The 26,205-nt window shown below is 46.7% G+C and overlaps 1 protein-coding gene across 8 annotated transcripts in view; it reads left to right on the top strand.

Moving 5' to 3' along the window:
- Mbnl2 (muscleblind like splicing regulator 2) overlaps positions 1-26,205 on the top strand; it is a 164,516-nt gene that overhangs the window by 105,470 nt on the left and 32,841 nt on the right. For 4 of the 8 annotated variants that reach the window (XM_040744936.1, XM_040744919.1, XM_040744972.1 and 1 more), the window contains 4 exons: positions 6,740-6,940; positions 10,766-11,029; positions 17,937-17,990; positions 18,683-18,842. In XM_040744936.1, coding sequence (XP_040600870.1) covers positions 6,740-6,940; positions 10,766-11,029; positions 17,937-17,990; positions 18,683-18,842 — 679 coding nt within the window. Of the gene's footprint in view, positions 1-6,739; positions 6,941-10,765; positions 11,030-17,936; positions 17,991-18,682; positions 18,843-25,402; positions 25,439-26,205 lie in introns of all 8 variants that reach the window. The other 4 variants (XR_005877084.1, XM_040744901.1, XM_040744994.1 and 1 more) reach the window with 2 other exon arrangements.

Here is a 26,205-nt window from a genome sequence, read left to right as displayed (position 1 = left end):
GTGTGTGTATGCTGGCATGTATGTATGTGTATGAATATGTATATGCATATGTACATGCTGGTATGTATGTTTGTGTATGAATATGTATATGCGTATGTACATGCTAGTATGTATGTATGTGTATGAATATGTATACACATATGTACATGCTTGTATGTATGTATGTGTGTGTTTGAATATGTATATGCATATATATATGCTGGTGTGTGTATGAATATGTATATGCACATGTACATGCTGGTATTTATGTATGTATGTGTATGAATATGTATATGCATATGTACATGCTGGTATTTGTGTATGTTTGTGTATGAATATGTATATGCATATATGGACACAGGGTCTTTGCCATTGTGGTCATAGTCCACAGATGATGAGATTCTCACAGTCAATGGAGTCACAAAGAGGGCGGGTACAGACAGAGGCCACGTATCCGCAGAGGCAGAGACCTGATATGGTCACAAGCCAAGAAAGGCCAGCAGCCACCAGAAGATGGAAGAGACAAGGGATGGGTTTCCCCCGGAAGTCTCCAGAAAGACAGCATCCCCTCAGGACCTTGCTTGCAGAGCAGCGTAACTGATTGCGGATCTCCAGCCTTGAGCGCTGTGACAGGATCGACCAGCGTGGCATGGCACCGCAGCAACTAATAAACCGGTCACCAAAGAAGCAAGGGCTGCTCCGCTTTGTCTCCCGCCAGCCTCAACTGCCTTAAAGCCACGCTTCTTTTTCTCTGTTCCGTCTTCCAGCCGCCTCTGACATCGCTCCGTGGAGACTTCTCCACAGCGTTTCCTTTCTGTGTTTCCAAGCCGGCGGCTACTTTCTGCCTTCCTTGTCAGTCTGGATGCTTGACTGCTCCAGCTCACTATGCTGAAGCCCTGCCCACTCGGGGTGGCGTGATTTGGGAGTCCCTTTTCGGCAAGGATCCCTGGAGGACCGGAACGAGAGGGGGATCTGCTAACTTCTGCATTCCAGCGCTGACCTGGATAACCATGTAGGTGCCACGCCCAGCAGGAAGCTGAGCAGGTTCTGTCTGGCACTGGAAGCCTGGAAGGCGTCTCGTGAACCCCCCCCCCCCCCCGTGTCAAAAGGTGGAAGGAGCCGGAGCCTGGTGTGAACGGAGAATTACAGCGTTGGCAACGGACATCCCTGGAAATGCAGGAGCTGCGGGGACACACACCGCTCAGTGTCTGCTCCAGACCTCTTTTCTGTCTGACGGGAGGTGTCGCCCAACACGGGCGATGCCCCCACCCACCCCCAGTCTCTGGTGCATGTAACAGTCCTCTCTGGAAACACCCTAGAGACACACAGATGCGTCTCGCTAGTCATTGGTATCTCTCGGTAAACTTGACAACTGAGGCCGAGCGCCAAAGAAGGGGCTGGAGCCCATAGCACACGCGGCCAGTGCCCAGAGGACGAGGGATTCACCCGAAGCAAGCGTCTTCAGACCAGCACATAGCCAGCTACATGGCTCAGTGAGTTACGGCCCTCACTCGCCACCATGCTGGACCCGACGTGGTCTCCCAGGGCCCACATGGTGGAGAGAACCAATGCATACAAGCTGTCCTCTAACATCTATGCATGCACACACAGAGAGGAGTGTGTGAGGCAGGCAGGCAGACAGACAGACAGACAGACAGACAGACAGACAGACAGACAGACAGACGCAATTAGAAACGTAGTAGGAACCAGCAAGTACACCCTCGCTGGACCTTTGACACCTGCTGGTGTCATCGCCATGCGTTTCCCTGCCTCTAGGCCTGTGGTAAATAAATGTCCGGTGTGTGAAAATCACCCAGTTTTGGTATTTGGACCCTCACAGACCAAATCCACGAGTGTAATCATGTTGGACCTCCTAGAAGCTCTCAGCACACATCAGCAATCTCTCCCAGTTGGACACTCCTTTCCCTCCGACCCTCATCTTGGTCTTTTATTTCTATCAACCCTCTCTTGGTTAGCCCAGACTGTTCCGAAAGCCATATTTTTTTTACCGATTAAGAATCAAATGTGTGTCCCCATTCCAAACATCTCCCCCGCGGGGCTCATAGACCTGACTTTGTCTAAACCCACCTTAAACTTTCCTGCACGAACACATTCAAGCCCGACGTCTCTGTCCCCCTACATCCGCATTTCAGTAAACGGAGCCGCCAGCCAGCAGCCGCAAGCAAAGCCAGCGGCCTCGTAAAGCCAGGACCCTCAGGTCCTGCCATGATGCCCTCAATGCCATCTACCTCCACTGACCTGGTTTCCAACCCCTTTCATGGCCCTGTCCTTCTAAAGCCTTGACCTCTGCACTCCCTGCCCTCCGATGCTCTGCAGACGTCACAGGGGTCTTTGCAAACAGGAGCGGGACTTCTAAAACTCCTTTGGTTTTACTCCTAGCTTAGGAAGCAAGCGTCCCATTTGCTTTTCACTTTGGCTGGTTCCTTCTCTTAGATACCCCCCCCCCCCCCGCATCACTCGGCACGGTGACTTGAACGTTTTAATCATGGAGTCCTGCGGATTCCACCCTCCATCCAGCCCTGTCTACCTCAGAGGTACCAGAGGCGTGAGTGTACCTTACGAAAGGAGAGAAAAGTAGGACTGTGGAGGGAAGGCAGAGGGAGAGACTAACAAGGCCAGCCCGCCAGAAGAGATCCTCCTCACCAAGGCTCTCTGTGGATCTTGCCCTCGGGCCTGCTTAGCCGTATGCTAGCACTAAGAACTGACAGGTACCAACTGGAGAGTGTCTTAGACCTCTCGGAGGCAGCACCGTGCAGAGACAGCGAGCTTAGGAATACCCAAGGCTAGAGCTGGTGTGTGTCTCCAAGAGTGGAGTCCTCGGAGCAGCTTCCCTGCTCTCCTCTCAGACGCCCTGATGCGTGGCTGACACAGGCGCTCTCTCTCTCTCGCTCTCTGTCTCTGTCTCTCTCTCTCTCTCTCTCTCTCCCTCTCTCTCCTCTCTCTCCTCTCTCTCTCCCTCTCTCTCTCTCTCTCTCTCTCTCTCTCTCTCTCTCTCTCTCTCTCTCTCTCTCTCTCTCTCTCTCTCCTCCCACCCCCCATCCCCCTGGAGTTTTGCTTTAAAACAGGATCTCAGAGCCACTTTTCCTGGGCAGCAGGGACTGACAACTGGTCAGAGCAGGCCCATGCACCCTGTCCATAAAGGCGCAAGCCAGTGGCGGGACATATACCGTGCTCTCCGTCTGTGCGCGTCAAGGACGTGTGGACATGGTCTACTGATTCCAAGTGGCCTGGTCTATGGAATACTCGAGAGCAGACACTCAGCCCACACGGGGAGGCAGGAGTCCTGGGATGTTTTGAGTTGACTCGTCCTCAGGAGCGTTGACTTTGGCTTAACCGCTCAGGGTCTGCTCTTTGACCAGCCTCGCCTGCAAGGTGGTAGTTCCCAGTTACGCTTGCTTCTCGTGGACCAGTTAGGAAAGACCGAAGGAGAGAACATGCGTGACAATGCTTTGCACACACTAGAACTGGCCACAGATATGAAGCCTGTCACGCTGCCGCCAGAGAGTGCACATCTCAGCAAGTGACCGTGAGTATATTTGTCACTCGTCCACTTCGGTGAAGGACAGTCTGCGTGCTAAAAGGAAACTGTCTGATGTCTAATTGAATCTGTCTTCTGAAGGCCTATGAACTTTAAACATTTGCGTTTCCCACGAGAGAAAGCATTTTCCCAACGTGCATTTTAAGAGATGAAGACAAGATACTTGCTACAGTTAAAGTCCACTCTCCCCATCTGTCGAGAGTATCTCTGGGCTGACTTCACTCACCTTAGAGACACACAGGATAACTGGGCAGCGGGAGAGGGGGGGAAGTGGCCATTTGCTCGGCTGACCCTCTAAATGATTTACTTGTCCATTGCAGACAAGAAAATTGAAAACTCAAAGAAGTTGGTTTCCCCTTCAGGAAACGAAAATAAGTGAGAAAGGACTAGATTTGGATGCAGGTCTTTCTGCATCTAGAACCTCTCATTGTTTTTTTTTTTTAAATGGCGTTATGTCTTGGCGAAACGTGACTGCTATCACCTATAATGCACATTGAAAATATGTTTCAGAACCTTAAATCAGATGAACAAATAACATGGTTTTGAAGGCACAATTGAATATTTTATTGGAATAAGTTCGTACACATCAAAAAAAAAGGACTTTGGAAAACATGTCTTGAGATTCTTATGTACAGATATCCAAGGGTCAATGTGCAGTTATATCACCAAGTTCACTTGTAGCAGGAGAGAGTTGGGAATCTACATGCATTTAAAAAAGGGGGGGCTGGAGAGATGGGCCAGCAGTTAAGAGTGCTTGCTGGCTTTCCAAAGGACCCAAGCGTGTCTCCTAACACCATGTGAGGTAGCTCACATCTGTACTTACTGGGGCTCCAGGGATGTCTGAGTCCTTCCTGTGGCCTTTCGGGCAAGTTTAAACATATGGCAGATACAGCACACAGCCACGGGTATGTGCATACGTGTGTGTAAATAAATAAATGATTTTTCAAGGTATTTGCATCCATAAAAATCAGATCAGAGGTATTCAGGGAGGTTTTCATTTTTCTAAATACCAGCTTTGTTAATTCTTGTCTGAACTGAATCTCATGGTACAAATATGGCTTTTGATACCTGCTTTCATTCCTCGTTTATGAGAGTGGTCCCCAAATTTAGTCACACAGTAATGCTTTTAAATGAGAATTTCAAGGTTCCTGCCAAGACTTACTGTACCAGCATTCACCACCTTAAAAAACCCACCCCTAGGCAGTTTAGATACAGTAGGTCCATTGAATCACTGATGTGTGTGGCCTTTCAAGGTTGATATTTTTAATCCTAAAAAAAAAAAGCAGTCCTTATACTATTAAGTTACTTGACTTTTTTTCAATAGCACTGAGTTACAAAAGTGACGGTTACTAAAAAGCCACAGCTTTCTATAATTATGACTCCAGTGGGTACCACATCACATCCATGGAAACTTTTGTAGAAAACATACTAAACCACCATCCCTCTTCAGTGTGTGGAGCTCATGTTGCAGTTTCTCCCAAAGCAAATGTTATTTCTGAACCATAAAGATGTAAGAGCCCCTCATGGGAAAACTACCCAGCATTCCTCCAAGACCATTAGAGTCCCCTCGTTCAGCTCCTGGCCACTCCTATGAAGACTTTGCAGCCTCTCTGGAAATCTCTACACAAACTATCAGTAATTTGCTGTTTCCCAACATGGTCATCCATAAGAGACATTGCTCTGTTGTCTAACTGAAACTATACTCACACAGACCGTTAGTTTTCCCATGTGTTAAACAACTCATCTACAGTCCAAACAGAAGAGAATGTTACCCACAGTGTAAAAATAGGAAAATATTATGACACACAGCAACAACATAGCTCAGTGCTTGAAAGTCGCATCAAGACGTGACTGGAAATATTTGAGCACTCATCGTGAAAGCAAACAGTTTACAAGAGTGTCTGTAAATCTGGGAATATAAGCAGAAAAGTTCTTGCCTATTACATAGGAGACCTTGGGTTCAAGCCCCAATACTTCAAAAAAAAAAAAAAAAGAAAAGAAGTTCCATAGCTGAGAAAACCAAGCAAACAAATAAAGAGCCATTAGGTCTAATTCAATGTGCAGTTTATTCTTAGAAAACTCTTTGGAAATCATGTTACCAGCAGTTCTTCAAAGGTAGAAAATGTATAGCCTGCATGGTGACTCATGCCCATAATTCCAGAAGACTGAGGCAGGGGACTGCCGAGTTTGCAGCCAGCATGAGCTGAATGAGTTACACAATAGTTAACCATCTGCCCTGGAATGTGTATTGAGACTTTGTTTAAATAAATAGATGTAAAATAGGTTTGCTGTCTAAGTGTACATAACGTCCTTTCTGGAGGACAGTATTATCTAGATATTTACTAGATGGAACTTTTAAAAATAATTGTCCTACCAACCCACTGTGTAATTCTTCTTAGGCAGGACTATGGTGATGGATAACACATTTAACAAGAAATTGGATGTGCTTATCACTGCTATTTTGATTGTGTGACCCAGGAAAGTTTGAGAGGCCATGTGAAAAAAATATTCACAGTTGAAAACTGCAAGCTCTCTGGTCCAACCTTTCAAGAATGGAAGGATGTACTGACACATAGTAGGTAGAGCAGCATATAGTAGGTACACATGAACACGCCTATGAGTTGGGTATGTACGTGCTAGTGACGAGAGATGAAAACATACTGTTAGAATCCCTAAGAAGCTCCACTGCTTGAAAATGTGTGAACTTGGCCAACAGCAATACCGAGCTAGAATCAAGGGGTGCTTTATTTATGGCCCTTGTAGAGACCTACAGGAAAATGATAGACAGCCAGTCTATATTCTGTAGGTCTTATTGCCTTTGGTTAGAGCACTCAGTAGTTTGGAATGATAGGTAATTTGGGTGAAATTAGTATTTTCGGTTGTTGAAAACATTTTCCCAGGGAAAGTATAATCTGTCCCTTGACACTGATTTTCTCTGATTCTCTCCAAATATGTCTGTAGGGCTTGGGTAAGAATGGAGCTATGATGTTTTCATATTTGGAAAATAAAAGGGAGTGTTTAGTGAATTTTTGCAATTCAGAGTTGAGTTCTGTACCTGATGCAAAGGATATTCTAGGCAGGCAGGGGACATTTCCTCTCAGACGGCATTCACTAGTGATTGTGTAAATTTCTGCTCAAATGACGCTCGTTGGTAAGTTTTTGTACTAAATGACTTTCTCCTGTGTTGTTTTCCTTTAACAGCCCACCTTTCCTGTAGGTCCCACCATAGGGACAAACACAGCTATTAGCTTTGCTCCTTACTTAGCGCCCGTCACCCCCGGAGTTGGGTTAGTCCCCACAGAGATTCTACCGACCACACCTGTCATTGTCCCCGGAAGTCCACCAGTCACTGTCCCGGGCTCCACTGCGACTCAGAAACTTCTCAGGACTGATAAACTGGAGGTAATTCAATTCTGTCTGTGCTTGGAAATTCATTGATGGTAGAAATGTATGTCAGGATGGCAGATGCCTGTGAGATCATTTCATCCTACAGAAAATCCATGGAGGTGTACACATACACACACACACACACACACACTGTTGTAAACCCATGTACTCACAGTGCTGCAGTGTAGAATCAATGCCAGCCATGAAGGAAATTAGCCCCAAGGCAAAGAATAACTTCGATATAAGCAAAACTCACCTGTGTGACTTCCATTCGTAAGAAGAAAATATTGAGCTAGACAAGGTAGCATGTGTCTGTAATCCCAGCACCAGAGAGCTGGAGCGAGAATCCTGTCACAGGTTCAAGTCCAGACCGGGCTGCAGAGAAGTCCCTGGTTAACGTGGGCGATGGAGTGAGGCTCTGTCTCTAAACACTAGATAAATATCCACCAACAGAATAAGCACGTCGTCGGCGCGTGAGCCACAGAGCTGGCTCTTGCTGTGCACAGCAGCAGGAGCCCTTACCGGACTTCAGGGAGTTCTGAAAATGGTCAGAAGCCCAGCAGTCAGGGGAATGGGGGCACTCAGTGACCAGAGTAGGGACAAATGGGACTTCAGCGCCCAACAGTTGTGAGAATCAAGTGCAGGTGGCTCCAGAGTGTTCCAGATGCTAACAGCATCTTAACGGTTTCGCTGGTAAATAGGAAAAGCTGTGGGCTGGATTAATTTGGTTATTGATACGTTGTCTTTAACATATCATATTTAATTTACCATGACATATTTAGTTTAGCAAAAATTCAAATGTTGTGTAAAATTCAAAAGGATTAAGTGCAGGTGTACACACACACACACACACACACACTTTTACATTTGGAGCAAGCAAATCCTCCTGGACTTTGTTGAATAAAATTTTTCTTTAACCTGCTTCCCTGTGCCTGTGATAGCCTGCAGTACATTCCATGTGGTTATGTAAAGGTCCCGGTAGACTTTTGAAAGGCGCCCTTGAATTCCATCATTGATTAGAAATGCTAGGTAATCTATAGCACATTCAGTTAAATACTGACCAAATAAATCTTGAGGACAAGAAATGTTTACGGCCCCCTGGCAAACGTTTTAGAATTCAGGATGTCAAAATGCAAATGTTTTCAAAATTACGGTGTTTTTTTTCACTCAGCTTCCATCTAGAGTATATGGGCTTCCAGATGAAGACAATATAAACCCTACTCACTGCTGTTTTGGAAACTTTAGGCTATCCTATGACTCCTGCGATCTGTTCTGAGAAAGGAGGTGTCTGGGGCTCCACCTGCTGGGGCTGTGGGAGCTTAGGTGCTCCGGATATGACAGTAAAAACCAAATAAAATGAGAACAGTTGGGAACAAAGGGTCCTTCCCAACAGGACTGGTAGGCAAGGGGTCTGCTCCCCACAGATGACCTTAACAGAGCAGTTTTGGGTCCATTTCATGCCAGGAATGACACCAGCTACCCCAGTAGCCTGTGTAAGTCCCAGCTACACCCACCAGGGCCCAATAGGCCAGAGTCAGAACCTAATAAACCCTGGGATCCCATCACTTATGAGTCCCATCACTTGGAAAGTAGAGATCTGAGGATTAGGAGTTCAAGGCCAGCCTCTGCTACATGGTGAATTTGAAACCAGCCTTGGCTGCATGAGATTCTGTTGAAAAACAAAATGAACCAAAAACAGAATTTAAGTGAGTATCTGACTAGATTTTCATTTAGAAACTTTTGTAGTGATGATAGAACTTTGAACAGTACCCAAACAGGAAGAAACTGTGAACGAGTTTGAGGTTCAACCCGTTTGCCCATCAACCTGGCTTGGCCAGGGGTTAGTAAAATACTCTCCCAGACATGGCAGACTTTTGCAGGCTTGAGCTTTATATCTCTGTCCCGTCACTGGTGACCAGCAGGCAAGCCACTGTTCGCATTACTCGCTGTAGGACTGGAGCCCAGACGAAGCAACTTTACCATCCCGCGGCTTCTTCCTGCTGATATTTATAAGCAGGGATGAATTACATAATTACTATTCACAGGCTTTTCCTTATTTCATATGGTCTATAGTGAAGAATGCCCTTCAGTGTCTACAGAAATCTGTCCGTGTGTAGTAAAATCTTGATTCACTAGAATTCTCAAAAGATGGGGAAGCTCAGCTCTTTGAGATTTTAGGAGACGAGGGAATTAAAAATTTTTAGAAACAAACATTTCTAACTATTCTATCCCCTCCATTTACTTTATTCTTTTCCTCTAAGTCTATTTCTTTCCTTTTTACCTTTAGGGAGCTATCAAAAATACTCCGGTGGCTTTAGAATGAAAGTTTTGGCGTCCAAGTGTTCTAAGTCTTAGGATTGGTGGTTTTAGGTGTGACACTGTTGGAGAACCAGGGAGGGAGAAGGGGAGACAAGAGCCCTCACAGCCATTGAGCTTTGCCCCCATCCTCGGAGATGTGAGCACATGCGCACTTTTCCCAGAACTGTTCGCACGCTGTGGTAGCTTGGTCCATGGGTGAGCCATCTTTCTGTGCCAGGAATCTATAGCACCCCAGAGTGACTGTCCAAGTAGGATACACACACAGTTGTACCACTGTGTGAGCTGTGTAACCAGCACACAGGCATTATAGGACATATGTAGATAGAGTGACTGAAGAGACCCTGAATGGAAGAAAATGGGAAAGAGGGGAGGGGAGGGAGGCAAGGGGGGAGAGAAAATGAAAGGGAAAGAGGAACAAATGAAAAGAGAAAAGATAGTGTGCATGAATGCATAACTATGGCCGCATAAGCATAGTAACAAATGAGCTAGTGGTGGTACATGATTGATGATAGATAGATAGATAGATAGATAGATAGATAGATAGATAGATAGATCAACAGATAGATAATAAATGATAGATAATACAAAGATAGATGATAGTTAGAAATATAGATGATAAAGAGAGGGTGATGATAGATTATAGATCAACAGATAGATTGATAGATGATAGATCAGCAGATAGATGATAATTGATAGATAAATGATACAAAAATAGATGGTAATTAGAAATATAGATATAGATAATAAGAGAGAGGGTGATGACAGATGATAGATAGACAGACAGACAGAGACAGACAGACATAGATGTGTGGGTTGTATGATAGATATGTAGATATGTGCTGTGCATGTGTTATATAACTGTGACATGCATTCAAAGACATACATGTAAGAAATGAAAATGAATATGGCGTGCTTTGCAGGGACAATGTGACTTTGTTCAATTATGTTTCCTTTGTTGTTTTAGGTAAAGAGCAGATTTCAGATTAATTTCTCCATTTCAGTATTTACCCTGGAAAACATGATCAAAGCAAAACCCAAATTAGTTTGTTAGTAATTCTGGTAACTCGGGTTCTAGATCACAGCAGTTTTACTGTCTGGGAACCTAAAAGCACCATGAGGGGACGTGGAAAGGGTGTCTCCTAGTTCTCCTTCCTTCTCTTCCCCCACATCCCCAACTGCCTCTCCTTCCTCCTCTGCCTCCTCCTCTCCCTCCTCCTATTCTCTTTCTTCTTCTCTGTCCTCCCCTCCGTCCTCCTCTCCCTCCTCCTATTCCCCTCCTCCCCTCTGTCCTCCTCTCCCTCCTCCTATCCCCCCTCCTCCTCTCCGTCCTCCTCTCCCCCTCCTCCTCTCCCTCCTTCTCTCCCTCCTCCTATTCTCCTCCTCTCCCTCCTCTCCCCACCCTTCTCCTGCCTCCTCCTCCTCCTCTCCCTCCTCCCGGTCCTCTCCCCCCACTGCCCCCTCCGTTGGCGCGGTGACCACCAGGCTTTCTTCTGCAGCCTCTGCTCTTTGCCCTTGCCTCAGGTATGCAGGGAGTTCCAGCGAGGAAACTGTGCCCGGGGAGAGACAGACTGCCGCTTTGCACACCCGGCAGACAGCACCATGATCGACACTAACGACAACACCGTAACCGTTTGTATGGATTACATAAAGGGGCGTTGCATGAGGGAGAAATGCAAATATTTTCACCCTCCTGCACACTTGCAGGCCAAAATCAAAGCTGCGCAGCACCAAGCCAACCAGGCCGCGGTGGCCGCCCAGGCAGCCGCGGCCGCGGCCACAGTCATGGTAAGTGCAGCGACGCCCCGCCCGCGCCTCCCAGGCCTTGGGTGGTGCTTGCGGGTGGGAAGGACAGCTGGGAGACAAGGCTGCCACTCCCGCTGCTCCCCGCTGCCTAAGTTCTGTTGTCATCCCCCCCCTTTTCGTTTTGTTCTGTTTTCCCTCTCTCCTTCACAATAACTAAATCCCCAAGGTGCAGGAAACTCAGGCTGTGAGCCTAGTCCCCTCTGCAACCAGGCCTGTGAGCACTGTCCCTTTTTAACCCGGATCTGGGGCCTTGCAGTGAATCGGAAGGCAAGTCACACTCAGAGGCAACCGATGCAGGCAGTCTAGAAGGGGAACCGCAGCCCTCAGAGATGCCCAGCTCTGACCCCTGACCCTGACAGACCCCACCTACTCCTCCTGTTCTTCCCCTGTTGCCCAGGCAGTGCTTAGCAATGGCCTCAGGGAGGAGTCAAACTCCAGCCACCTTCCATGAAAGAGAGAACATGGATCTAAAACACCCACACCCAGGCCAGCCCCTACATTTTCCTTGCTGTCCCTTGAGGTACGGATGCTGTCCGAGCTCCTGAAACTCACTGTCTCCAGCTCTCCCGTGGCCACCGAAAGCAGCATCGTTTTGGCTGCTGGGGAGACTGCTGAGATTCCAGAATCGTAAGTCTCACCTAGACACTCAGGACCAGAACTTTCAGTTGTTTTTAAAAATAAATTCCCAGTTAGGACCAAGAGAGACAGCTCATTGGTGGAGCGCATGCCCTGCCCCTGGGGAGGACTGGAGTTTGACTTAACCCCGGGCAGCTCACAGCAGCCTGTAACTCCAGCTCTGGGGGCTCCGGCTCCTCTGGCAAGCGTGCATCCTCAAACACAGACACACACATATGGTAATATTGAAAAATCCCCCGGTGTTTTGTACAGCGTTGATGCTCAAGAGTCGCATGCCGAGGCCGCTCCCCAATCTTGGCTGTACTGAGAAATCCGCCGGACGGTTCCGAAAGGATCTGACATTGATCTTAACCCCAAAGCAGCTGGTTGGAGTGCCATGAACCAGGGACCAGGGACAGGGACCAGGGTCTTGCCCTGCAGAGCTCCCAGGTGATCCAACCCCAGTGCACATACACAGCCGAGAAGCCTGGGGCTAGGTGGGGGCCAGTTCCAGTGATTTTTTTTTAAGTGGGGCATGTGGCTTCATCAGAAGTCAGTTTCAAGGCACGGTGCACCCATTCACGGAAGGCCCTGAGAAGCCGGCCAGCCCAGCCATGCAGTGCCTCCCCAGGGGAGCGTAGATGAAGGAGGCTAGTCGCTTCGCCCTCAAGGAGCTTGGCAGGTCTAAGTGTGAGCAATAGTGCCTCTCAACCACAGGATGGGAAAGCATGGTGGGATCACAGAGGTAGGAAGGACACAGAGGCCAGTCCTTCCTGGAAAAGGATAGACAGAACTCCAGAGGTGAAAGGGATCACCTAAAAAGCAGGGTCTAGGTTCGGGAGAGGCGGCTCAGTGGTTAAGAGCACCGACTGCTCTTCCAGAGGACCCGGGTTCAAACCCAAGCACCCGCATGGTTCACAATCCTGTGTGTCTCCCATTCCAGCGCACCCCACACCCTCTTTTGGTCTCCATGGACACTGTGTACAAGTGGCGCCCAGACATCCATGCAGCTCAAACGCCCTTATGTACGAAAGGAAAACAAATCTTTAAAAGAGCGCTTTCTAGACTAGCAGATCACAGTGATGAGCATCCAAGACGTAAGAGGGGATGCCACTTGTCCTCGAGTCAGCATTCTTGGTGTGAGGGAGGGAGTCTTTGTGAGGGGTAGGGTCTCAGCGGGAAGAGGCACAGACCTTGCCCGCTACAATCCTTTGAGAGCACAGGTCTTTACCGGCCGAGCTCCAAGCATCTTTCACAGTAAGCCTCCCGTCTACCTACCTCAGACTTTGTAGTGTCCCGTGTTCTCTCTCCCGTGTCTTCAGACAGTACACTGAGGGTCTAAGTCCGTGGACACGTGAGGCCTAGCGTATCCACATGAGGGAGAAACGCTCCCACTGGCGGCTTTCCTGAAATCTGGAACTGGAAGAGTCATTATACTTGGGGACAAGGAGGAGCGATGGAAAGATTTCTTTTTAAAAAGTACAAATAATCCAGTGTGTGTGGAAAGTGAATTATTCTTAGATCGTGTCCTTTGCACGTCTGTCAGTGAGAGGACTCTGTTTCCATCTGCTTAGTGAGTGTCTTGGTCTAGGAAGCCACTTTTTCAGACCAGCTCCAACTTAGTACTACTTAGCACTCCTGGTGTTGACTCGTGACCAGCAAAGTCGTGTTTCTCCAGGTCATCCGTTCACTTTTTAAGCCACACTGGGTCCTTAGGGCACTCTCCCTGGGCTAACTGGGACTCTGGTATAGAGACAGTACTCAAAATGACTTGGTGTAAGTGACCAAGTTTACTGACTGATGACTTTCCTGCGTCATGTAATACCTCCGAGGGAAAGAGAAGAAAATGGGGCTTGGGGGTGTTGGCGTTGAGAGCAGCTCTGTCTCCTCCTCAACTTCAGCCTCCCTTAGCAAGTCAGTTCTACTTCCCGAGGTCAGCTTCTTCCCCGTGACACAAGCCCATGGCTTGAGGCATCTTTAGGGACGGCATCCTTACATCTGACGACCAAGAAGACAGCATTCTTGACGCAGGCGCTGATTAAGGGGAGAAGCCCTTACTGCCTTGTCATCTTTGTGGCTCTCTCTATGGTCAGAGGGATAGGAGCTGATTACCCTGGGTCGCAGTGGCCGCCTCTCAGCATAAGACATGACAAGCTGTGGAGATTACTATGGAAATGTTTGTCCCTCTAATTCAAATACCTGTGAAGACTGAAAAAAAAAAAACAATAGCCACGGTGACTGCCAGGCTCCGCCCTGATTTTATCCAAGCTCTGGCTATATCTGCCTGTGTCCTGGAAGTAGGAGTTCCAGTACACAATCAGTACCTACCCAGCCAGTGAAGGGGCAGGGGACCTAATCTGTGTCCGAGGCAGGTGCCCCTGGGTGGCAGGGATATGAGCAGATGTGCCCACTTAGCCAAGCAGGTCATCCCCTCAGCCTAACAGTCAGCAGCCAGGGCTGAGCCCCGCCCCGCCCCGCCCCACACCCTCCTCCTCATTTCTCAGGGAATCTCATAGGGACGCAGGAACGAACATCAATGCTGTAGATGCTGTGAGAACCAGTTACCATAGTTTCTTGGGTTGTTACGCTGTGCCCAAAATTTGGAGCACTGAGAAGTCACAGGATCTCAAAGCCTCTTCTGAGGCAACCCAGAACAAATCCAGCGCGTTTCTGACAATGGCAGGAAGATTACTGAATCTGTCATGTGTTTCCGGCTGGCGTGAGAGGCTCATTTGAAACCAGCCCAGGTACAGTTTGATGAGCCTTACAGCCGCAGAAAAACTATTACTGTATTTCCTTATTTAGAAGACCAAATGGGAGTGCTCATTGCTGTAGAAGAAGTCAACATTCCATTCACCTGACTTCCGTGGCTGAAAGCAGCACATTTCCATAGTGTAATTTCTTATTCTTGTCCAGGGATTTCCCCCCTCGTCCTTCTTTGAAATAATCAGACATTAAGAAAGAATTTAAGCCTCCGACTGTCGAAAAGAAGCATCGTTTATCTCCATTCAAACCTCATTCTTTCATAATACCTCTTAAAACATAAGCATCAGTCTCACCAGAGATTTCCAAATGTGAGAATGAGCCAGTCGGAGATACGCTTTGGTAATTTTATCACAAAGGCTGTTTGATCTTCATGTACAGTCTTTGTTCACATAAACCAACAACAGGGTGACAATGGAAAGAACTAGTTTGTAAAAGGAAACAGGACAGGCTGCTGTCGGCCAGATAAGTTCCAATTGTCCTAGGAAACATTCGCAGGAACTCTGAGCCCCACGCCCGTGAGCTTCCTTCTGTGGCTTGGGTAAGGCAGCATTTGATCACGATCATTCCCGCAGGCTCTCCTGGCCCCCTGGGTGTGGTCCTGGCCTGTAATGCTGGCCTGGGTGGTGGTTCTTCTCACCTTGACCTGAAGTGGGATGGATGGTTCCTTGACTCTGAAAAAGAATCTCAGCTTCACATAAAGTCTTTGCCGAGTGTGTCCATCCATTCAGACCAGCTGGAAGCAAGCCTAAGGCCGGGGGACCAGAAATACAGCCAAGGCCAGCAGGAGTAGAGCCCAAGTATCTGGCATGAAGTAGAGCTAGAGTTAAATTGGCCCTTCTCGCCCTGGTACCAAACGTACCTAGCACACACTGGGGCACCGCCGTCCCTAAGGTCAGGTCTAAGCCTGAAGGTTGACTGACCGTTCCGTGCAGGTAAACATGCCAGCGGTCAGTCTCACCTGGACCAGCACGTGACGTGTGCACCACGAAGCCTGTGACGAGATGGTTATTCATCCACACAGGTTTGAAAAATACACTCTACATGCAGGCTTCATAGCACAGTCTACATAAAGCCTTACTGTACATGTGGAAACCTTCATTCTTCAAGACCTCATCTTAGGAACAGGAAGAGGGGAAATGCTGCCACTATCCTTACTTTGCAGTTCTCAGCTTCTCTAACGCCTAAGTTACTCTCACCTCTACAAGTTAGGTTTTCAGCTAAGAAAATAAAATAAAGGAGGGGGGGGAAAGAAAGCAAAAGACCGTTAAACTTCCATATGCCTGTCCTAAAAAGAAATAGTCGACGTTGACTTAGTCTGCTTGGCGAACTCACTAAAGAGTGCTCTGTCAAGTCAGACGTGAGTCCCTGAGCGCCAGCCCGTAGAGACTCATAGGCTCATCAGAAGTCCCGCCCGCTAGGAGCTTCAAGGGCTGGAGGAAGGTAAGACTGTCAAATGAGGACAGAGGACTTTGGTCTCGGCCAGTCAGTGAGCAACCCGGTGTGGTCCCGGTGAACAGCCATGTAGCCCTCTTTAGCGAGCCAAGCTCTCAGGGCCAACAAGGAAGGCCCAGTGGGTAGAGTCATTTACCAGCAAGCCTGATGACCTGGGTTCAGTCCCTGGGCCCCACATGCTGTAAGGAGAACTGTTTCCACACACGTTTCATCTTGCATACATACACAGGTGCACATGGGGAATAAAAAACAAACAAACAGACCCAGCATTAGTTAACAATGTGAAACTGTACGGGAGTGAAGGATTCTAGCCAAAATGGAATCATGGAAGTTTCATAGTACGGTACTTACATTTAACAATATCCAGGAGTCGCTAAGTGCTGTGGCCTGTGCTTTTAACCCCTGGGTTCTGGAGACTGACGCAGGAGAATTGCTGTAAGTTCAAGGCCAGTCCGGGCTACAAAGGAAGACCTTGTCTCAAAAGCAATACAAAGAGGAGTGTCTAAGGGCTTGAGCTGTTTTTATTTTCAGTATTTCAGCCTTACTTTGAGAAGACATCAGTTTCCTATTATTGGCTGGCCTTCATCCAAACTGCCTCCCAGAGCATTCCCTGCCCACAGTTCTTCCCACGATGCTTCTAGTCTCTTCCTCCAAGTCCCATAGCTCCTAAGCTGTCTCCCCTCACATTTTTTTTTTACCCTGAATCATCACATGAGGAGCAACCCTGCACTTGCCAAAGAACTTCAGATTGTGAATTCTATCAGACATACCTTGGGGATTTACCTATTGTGCCAACCATAAGGGGGGGATATCCATTGTTCCTATTTGCATTGAAGCTGCCTCCTGGATTTCTTTATTGTCACAGAATTCTGCCATAGAATTTTCCTACTCATTAACAGTTAACTGGAAAGAGGAACTTATTTTCATTGTGGTCTTAACCAGCCCAGACTCGATAGCACCTTGGTTGTTTAAATGAAGCTGTCTTCCCCGAAGCGTGGTTCTAAGTCGAAGGCTCGCCCCTCTCCCAAAGGCAGTTTTCTGCTCTCCCAGCTGCCCGTTCTAGTGAAGGTCCCACTTGTCATTAGCCAGTTTGACCACAGACTGTAGCTAAAAGTACAAGATAGCGTGACTAAAGAAAGAGAAGTTACCTTCATGCCCAAGGGCGCAAAATACCTTTTAAAAGGGTATTTCCTTAGTACTAACCTGGTAAGTTGTTTGAAATGAATTATAATTTCAAATGCAGTAGAAGCAGAACGGATGATAAGTTAGTAGAGTGAAAGTGGGAAATATTGGGACTTCCCTATCTAAATTCGAAGCACTGTAGGTTTGGGACATTAATCCACACGATATGACGAGACCCCACACTAGCAGAGTGGAGAAAAGAACTGAGACAATTACCCGCGTGATTCAGCCAAAAAATAACGACCCAAACCCAAACTGTTTTGCCTAAATAATCTTGCGTTTGAATATTTTTTGCCTGAATTTTTTTTTTGTCTCAGTTTGACACTTCATTTTGTTAGATTAGATCTGAATTAGAACACACCTGAATGGAGATTTTCATCCCCCCGGTTGGGGATATATACTTTATTTCTCGATTATTTCATACCTGAACTAACTTATCAGATGTTCTTTCGCCCTGTGGTCCTTAGGAGTTTTGCATTTCCAGCCCCCCACCCCCACCCCAAGCAATATTAAAAAAAAAAGAATGCTTATGGTGTGTATGCAAGCTGCTGTTTTAATATACTTTCCTGAATTTCAAACATCTATATTTTACTCTCTTATACGCTTTTAACTAAGGTATAGTAGATGCATTTTTTTTTGCTTCAATACTAATTTAAGGTGTAATATTCATTTCTCTAGAGAACATTTTTGTTGTTGTGCATGCCTAGTGTTCTGTACGTTGTATATTGCATTCAGAATATTTTTTTCCTTCTCACCTATCCACAATGCAATGCCGTTCCCATGATGCACCTCTGCTTGCTGTTTACCTGTATGTTAATTCGCTTGAATCCCATTGGCCCACTGCCATCATGTGCTCGCTGCCTGTTATTAAAAGACTCAGTCGACTGCCAAAGCACTGAAGCGACCTCTCGAAGCAACTGTAGACCTGGTACTTTGACCTTTCACCTTTCGCTTTGCATGTAGCTTTTCAGAGAACCAGCTGAGATTTGTATGTAAAATACTGGTTGCAGCCAATCATTATTATTAATTTTAAAAATGGAGGAAATCCAATAAGGTGTTTAGTCATCTCATTTGCCTATATAATCTGGGAGACAAAAAAAATCAATCCTAACAAAATTTAATACCTTGTCCAAAAGAGTGAAGCAAATTTAAAATTACTGGGGCTCAGAAAAACAAAAATTGCTCGCTGTGATTCTTATTCACCTTTAAGTCCTAGAAATTGCCATTCAGCGAAAGACTAGATATTAATAATAACGCAAGCGCTCCCGTCTCCCTCCCCCCTTAGAGTAGTTTAACCTGTTTTTAAAAGCTGAAGCCATATTTTTTTTCCCATTGTTGTTGCTTGATAGTGTTTCTTTTCCTTAGTTGAGATGCTACTGTTTCCTGGGTTACAGAGTTCATGCTTCCGCTCAGCAGTAACAAATTCTCACTCATTCGACGACATTGCCGCTGTTTCAATTAAGGCGCATGGCAGAGGCATCTCCTTAGCTGTCATTTTTTTTTTTGAAAGAAAGAAAGAAAAAGATAAAGAAAAGTAAAGATTGTTGCAATTGATGACCTCTGCGGACGCGCGGTGTTTGCTTGAAGCTGGACACAGCCTCTCAAATTCTTCCTCTGCAGGGTTTCCCCCCTGGTGCTCTTCACCCTTTACCAAAGAGGCAAGCCCTTGAAAAGAGCAACGGCGGCGCCAGCACAGCCTTCAGCCCCAGTGTCTTTCACTACCAGCAGGCCCTCACCAGTGCGCAGCTGCAGCAGCAACACGCGGCCTTCATCCCCACAGGTACGTCGCCCTTGCCGTCCACGCCCGTGTCTGTCCTGTGTCCTTCTGGTCATGTGCTCTTTTCTCATGTCCTTAAGCTGTTTGGTGGCATCTAGTTTGCATTTAGAGGGTGCAAGTCAACACAGCCTCACCACCCCCCACACACCGCAGCCCTGGCTAATTAGACCCACCGACTTGCTTTGATAGCTAAAGGCATTCAGGATTGTAGAGTCCAATGTTTGATGGGGGGAAGGGGAGGGTGTCTAACCCGAGACACAGGGGGCAGACATAGCTTTTGTGTTTCCTCTATTTGCCCAAGGCCTGTAAAATAGCTTGTGTAAGATTTTTTTTAAACTATATAATTGAAATTTGTCCTTAACCCTCTATGACCTAAAAATATAAATTCCAATAAATACTAACCTTATTTTTACCCCCCTGCTTCTATTCAGAGCACTAAAAAGTCTAAGGCTATTCAAATGAAAGTAATCCTCTACTCATATTTTTATATCCATTCTCTCTCTCTCTCCATCCTTCTCAACTCTCACAAGTTCACAAGTATTTGGAGTGCTTGTCTTCCATTTCTGAGCCAATGAGTAATGAGGGGAGGGGCTAGCATCCCTTAGCCCACCACTCACTGGAAACCACCTGGCAACCACAGGGTCTCGCAGATGAAAGGTCTTCATGAATCCCTCATCCAGTTGACTGTTTTACAAATGAGAAAACTGAGGCCCCCGTAGTAATGACAAGTGACTTTCCAAGGTGGCACAGCTGACACATATGCCAAGCCTGTTGTTCTGATGCCTGGTTCAACTTACATAACATCACACCACCCCACTGGCGCCCACATGGAGCAGATAGACTTATTCCCCAAAATCGGATTGAAGTGGAATTTTTTCCATGGAAAAAAAATGTCAATCCAGGGGAAGAAAAACTCTGACTCCCCTCCCCCATATTTTACCAAGTTCAGTGGTTCAGACACAGCGCATGCATAACCCCACACACCCCCACAGACACGGTCATCTCTCCACTTAACCAGTGGTTTACCTTTTAGTCTCTGGTGGAAACAGGTGACTTAAACCTTGTTGGGTTGGGCATCCATTGGGTTTTTCCAAGTGAAAATTTGTCCTCCCACAAAAACAAGTAGACGTCAGCAATCTGTATGACTGGATATATTAATCTCCTTAGATTCCATAGCATATGATAAGTTAGGGTTGGAGGTAGCTAGATTTTATTTCGGCAGTAGCCTTTGTATAAACACTACAAATGAACAGTAGCCTATAGACTATATTTACATTAATATAGATGCACTATGTCAGAAAGGACCTGAGTTCTGAGTCTATCTTAAAATGCCTTCATTTTTCACCCTATCGCAGCGTTAATTAATTAATTAACGGCATTCCATGCTGTTCTAGCTTGGCCATATTTGTGATGGTAACCTGCCTGACATAACATAATTACCAGAAGGTTAGCTCACCCCGAGGGTCCTGTCTGTTACTACAAGGGTCCCATTGTAGACCTTGTGACCACTATATATTTTAAGAGAGAGAGAGAAAAGTTACTGAATAGGAAAATATAAAAGGCAAGTCTGTTTCTGAAGAATGGGGTCTTAGAGACAACAACATCTCCTGAGAGCACCAGGGATACCCTGAGCTGAGCCTTACCAAGGTCTCAGCAGCCCTCCAAGGCATATGGAATACTCGAATCCAGTGATGACCGGTTGGCTAAGTCATCAAAAGCTTCCCCACATCAAGTATTTCCCAAGCAAGGCTGAATAGCATAGCCTAAGCCATAACCTGATTCCTGCTGATGAAACCTGTCAAGGATAGATAGTCCCTGTGAGCTGTGGTTGTGTATGCCCGCCCTCTGGTGGATTACGTAGGAACAGTTCAACTGTGTTGGCGACCTGTAGCCTTTGGGAGCCAAGGGATGGGCTGTAGCCCACTTACTTATGGGAATTGCAAGTGTTTGAAGATGTCAGTGGGTAATCATGTGAATTTTGTGTACTGGAGTGGAATCTGAACTCCCAAGAAAATCACCACGCTTTCTCTGGGAGAGAAAACAATTTTATTAAAATAAAATTAGCATAAGGTCTCTCCCAATTGAATCTGTAGCAAAAATCTCCATGGTTATAGTGGGCTTTTTTCTTTTTTTTTTTTTTTGTTTGTTTGTTTTAGGATTCATTTCTTATAAACCATGCTTTCAACTTTATGGCAATGGTAATAACTGCTTGAGGTTTGTTCTGGTTGTTTTTAAACCTCTGCTGGTTAGGGGATGGTATTATATGGTAATTTTTAGCAGATGGTTAACTGTTATTTTTAACCAATATTTAAAAAAATATTTCTTTTGATGTTTTACATAAGCAGTTATCATAGAAATGAATCAAGGGCATTTTTTTCGTGTATGTGTGTCCTCTTGGATATTACCCTGCATTGAAAGGCCATCCATAGTAAAGCTTTGATATGTACTAAAATCCTTAGGAGATGTGCCTCCAGGCTGCAAATATCTTAATGCGAAATGTCACACAGGGTGTGGGCCTCCTCCCCACAACCATAGTAAGATAATTACCACCTTGGCCGGTGCCCTGGCACATTGTAGTGGGTGGGATTTTTCTTCTTTGCTTCTTTTTTTTCTGACAGGGGTTATCTTAAACAAGTCACACACTTTGTTATGGTAGGGAAAGTGGCAGCATCGTGCATGGCTGTAGAAACAGCCGTGTAATAAACAGCTTTGGACACGTCTGTGACAAGCTTATTCTGAGTTGCTGCGAAGTGTTCCTGTAGACGTTGTCATTGTTCTTCAAGTTGTCACCATTCTGCCAGTGGTGAACAGTGGTTACCTGCATTTTGCCGATGGAAAAACTGAGGCTGCATTTACAGTACAGGGTGGCATGTAAAACTGAGAGAGCACTCAGATACTTGAAGTATCTGTGCAACAGAGGAAACAAAGGTCGGAGAAAGCTTTATCCATAGCACCAGCACCCTGGTGAGCCGCCCTGCTGGTGCCAAGGAGCGGGGTGGGGCGTGGGGGGCAGGGGGCTGATCCTCCTTGAAACACTCCATTGCACTGGAAGTGCATCCGGAAGGCTCTAGGCCAGACATCGCCCACTCATGAGAAGCCACACGGTCTACCCAAAGTCAGAACGTGTGTGCTCCATTCAGTTCAGTAAGCAACCCTCGGACACACGCTCCAGTCAGAATTGTAGTCCCCCACCAAGAATGCCAAAGGGACCCAGAGCTGGGTAGAAACCAGAGTCCAGAGTATGATGGGGTTTAAGCATGGGCTTGAGGGTGAAGGAGAGAGAGAGGCGAGGGGTTCATCCTCAGCAGACCGAGGCGTAAGCAGTGCAGGGGAGGAGGCTTTCTCCCAAGCAGGAGAAACTTGCTAAGGACTTTGAAAGAGGAGTAAGATTTTTACCACTGGGCAGGTACGGGAAGAGCAGGGTAGAAGAGGAGATTATCGCTGCCTGTGGTAATAGTACAAGGTGCTCACGGGATCCGTGTGAAGACCCAGAGGGTAGGGCGCGGGTGAGAGGCAGGACCACAGCTTACAAAGCAAGTGCCAGAATCTGCCGTAAAGAGAGCTGTCCACATGGCAGAAGCCTCATTCCTCCCATGTTCAAATCCCTCTTGGGAGGCAGAGACGGGGACCGGTGTAGTGGCATGGTCAAGCACTCCCCACATCCAGGACACAAGCCAGAATGGCGCTGTGCAGGTCCTGTGTGGTGTACAAGCCGCTTGGGTGGTTCACGCCCTTTGTATAGTCACAAGCGACCCAGGAGGCCTCGAAGAAAGCCCACTCACTGTAGGATACAGAATAAAGGGGGGGTTTTTACAGAAGTAACTGGGAAACCTGACATGGTTGACTTTCAAGTGGGATATTTTATATAAACGAGTCCCCTGAGTAGCTTTTGGGAACAAATTTCTCCCCCAAACACTTCTTACCTCTGGCTGGAACGTTGATGCCACACGGAGGTTCCCCCGAGACACCCTAGACACCTTGTCAAACAGGCTCTCTGCCCTTCTGAGTTCACAGCAGAATGAGAGAGAAAGATGCCAAACATTCATTTAAACAGGTTGGCAAAACTTAGAGTATTACACACGAAGAAAGCAAAGAGTTCAAATAATTAAATAGAAATTAAAATAGAAAGTGACTTCAGTGGCAGGGGGAGGTGGGAAAATTAGGGGTGAAATGCTTTTCTGGAGAAATGACACGTACTTGGACATGTGAGCGATGAAAGAAGTGGCTAGAGAGATTTTCAGACAGGGGGATGGGGACAGCTGTGGGAAGCGGCGAAAGAGATTTAAAGCATGGTGTGTTCAGTTGAAGTCAGTGAAGGACTATCGAGACGCACCCGGGGGCCAGGAAATGATCGTGCAGTGGGGAGGCAGTCATGGCCTGGGAGAGCAGGGCCTCTTCCTCGAAGCATCAGAACCCAGCAAGTCCTTCCCAGAAGTGGGATGACTGCAGCAGAGGGGAGCCGGGAGCAGGGAAGCCAGACAAGATGCCGTTGCACTAACGGCATGGGACTTTCAGAGTCACAGACTCGAGGACAGATGGGCAGACAGGTGCCCGCCCAGCGAGGCAGAATACAGCCTTATGCTGGCTCCCTGGGGAGCAGGACCCCGGAACGTCACAAGGGGAAGCGGCGTCTCTTAGCAGTTGATGCTGAATCGCTGCGTGGGCGATGATATCCACTGGGTGCTTCCAGGCCTGGAGAAGGCAGGGTGAGGAAGAGCACAGCTGGGCAGGCTACACTGGAGGGCCCTTGCAAGACCCGGGTGGAGAGGCCAGGAGAAGAGCAGGGTAAAGAGACTCGGGCAGTGTGGAAGCCGTAGGTTCATTGATAACTTTGAAATGCATAGGTTGAAGGACACCTGGAAGACTGAGAGATCAGAAAACACATAAACAAACAAACAAACAAATAAATAAAGAGGACCCAGGATAGTGTCTAAGAACTCCAGCATATAGAGAGAGAATTCAGCATAAGCTTTTAGAAAGTGTGTGTGTGTGTGTGTGTGTGCGTGTGTGTGTGTGTCCGTGTAAGAATTCAAAGGAAGACAGTCACCTTGTATACAAGGTTTAGACAAGTACAAAATGGCCCTGAGATTGTAAATGAAGGAATAACAGTGTTCAGCCAATCCAGGCAAAAGGATGAAAATGACCCAAATTGGAGAAGATTGAAGGACAATTGCTAATGAGGAGATGGGACTGTGGGTGGAGGGAACTTACTAGACATTTGGGGGGAGTAGAAGGATAGATAGCGATGGAGGAAGAGACTGCATCAGCGGCAAGGGATTTGAAGCGTGGGAGCACACCCGGGTGTCTGGGCGCACGTGTGAAGTTGGGCGTCCTGGCCCATCTCCATTAAAGAAGCCAGCGGTAGCCCACTTGAAAAGCCTTTTCCTAACTCAGAAATGTTAGCCTGGTCAAAATGTAGGTCAGGCCTGGAGTCCTTATCAAAGTGAAAAAAGACACGGAGTTTCCAGAGTCCGCATCTAACATCTCAGCAGTTCCGACAGCTTCAGCAGACGCACCTACGTTCACTGAAAATACCACTAGGACCCCGACTCACATGGCCCTGAATTTCCAGGATTCCTTATATTGCCTTAGTTTATACTCTGAGAGACAGAGCCGGTGGCAGATAATCCCTAGGAGCTCCCAACACATCTTTGCCACCCTCCTGACTGCTGTCTCTGTCCGTGGTGGGAATCTGTTGGTGCCTGTACAAGACCACCTATAGAGAACACAGTTCTTCCCAAGGAAGCACAAACATCGTCCTTCCTTCTTCCCTAATCTAGACACCAATCTGAGATGCCCTAGACTCTTTGACCCCTCGGGAGCTACCTTGAAATGGCCATGATCCAATCTCTCACCTTGGTGGGTCCTAGCATAGTTCCCATATGTGTGATACTTAGACCTCCCTGACAGGTGCCACCTCCTTGTCAAGGTGAACCCCATAGCCAGAAGAGACTCCAGACCCATTAGGTGATTCTGCCCAGGAACTTCCATATTCATTACCAGCTTAAGATCCCCCCTGCGCTGCCTGGCAGGGCTGTCTGGTTTAGAGGCTGTGAAATCTTAAATTCACCTTTCTTATTTTCACGATGCAACCGACACTGCACATTTGCTCACCAAACAGACTTGCAAAGAGATGCACTCTGACGAGGATCACATCCTGGCCTGAATTCACACCACACACAACCTTGGAGGAGTTACTGTGCCTCAGATTTTTCATCTGTAAAATACCCACTCTCCACCTTAGAGGGTTAACTGCCTTGATAATGCCTGGGAAAGACTCTGAGGTCTTCAACGAAGGGAAGGACGCTGTGTCATCCTTGCCAGAATCACGTTGACCTAGACAAACAGAAAGGGGAGAGTGACCAGAGAGTGGGCTTGGGATCATATTGGCTTAAAGTGAGCTGGCTATGTCTGTGTCTACACTGATGATGTGAATGGCCCTGAAAACTGTGTAAACTAACCCTACTTATCGATCTCACTTTGAATGTTAACTCTAAACCGCTAACCTGTTTCTTTCCCTTTATTCACTTTTTCCACCCCACCCCCCCATTGCATGACTTCAGGGTCAGTTTTGTGCATGACACCCGCTACCAGTATTGGTAGGTTTCAACCTTTTTTTATTTGTCTTTTATATGATGTACAATGCCTTCACTGTTTGACATTGATTGCAGAGATGGTAGACATGCTTAGGAAGTAGGATCGGAAGGTTAAACGGCCTTTAGAGTTAACGTGTAAGCTATGCTTGTGTGTTTAAGAAAATGATGGGTTTCTTTTTTTAATGTGACCTCTTATTGCTAGAACGATCACTACAGAGACATGAAACACAAGTACAAGTGTGCTTTTTAAAAATGATTTGTGTTCTGTTTTTCTTTATAGTTTATCTGGTTTAGCATAAGGCAAACAGAGGCAGGCTAATTTCATCAATGTTTTAAAGTTTCATAGTGGTGTGCCTTTATCTCCTCCTTGCTGTGTGTTAGAGTTATCAGAGTTTCCCAGAAGTATTTATTTTTGGAAAAAAAATTATACATGGATGTATTTTGAAATCAAGTATCTGAACTTTCTTGCTTAGTTAGAGTGTTGACTTATTTGTCACACACACACACACACACACACACACATACACACACACATTGTGTACCTCCACATTCCCTTAGATGGGGAATTTCAACAGTGGAGTCTCCTCTCACATTCAGGGCCTTGGCACAAAAATCTGTCTTCAGGGCATCCAGTCAGTTTCATGTAGGAGTCTAGAAAGTAAACATTGGCAAAATGGATGTGGTTACTTCATAGTAACTGCTCTAGAATTTATAGCAAGGCCCTTTCTTTTGCTTCATTGTTTATTTACCAAAAGAAAAGACTATCAACT

This window comes from Mesocricetus auratus, unplaced genomic scaffold (genome assembly GCF_017639785.1).
Source record: "Mesocricetus auratus isolate SY011 unplaced genomic scaffold, BCM_Maur_2.0 Super-Scaffold_2245, whole genome shotgun sequence".
NCBI classification, from domain to species: domain Eukaryota; kingdom Metazoa; phylum Chordata; class Mammalia; order Rodentia; family Cricetidae; genus Mesocricetus; species Mesocricetus auratus.
This window is presented reverse-complemented; position numbering and strand designations above follow the sequence as displayed.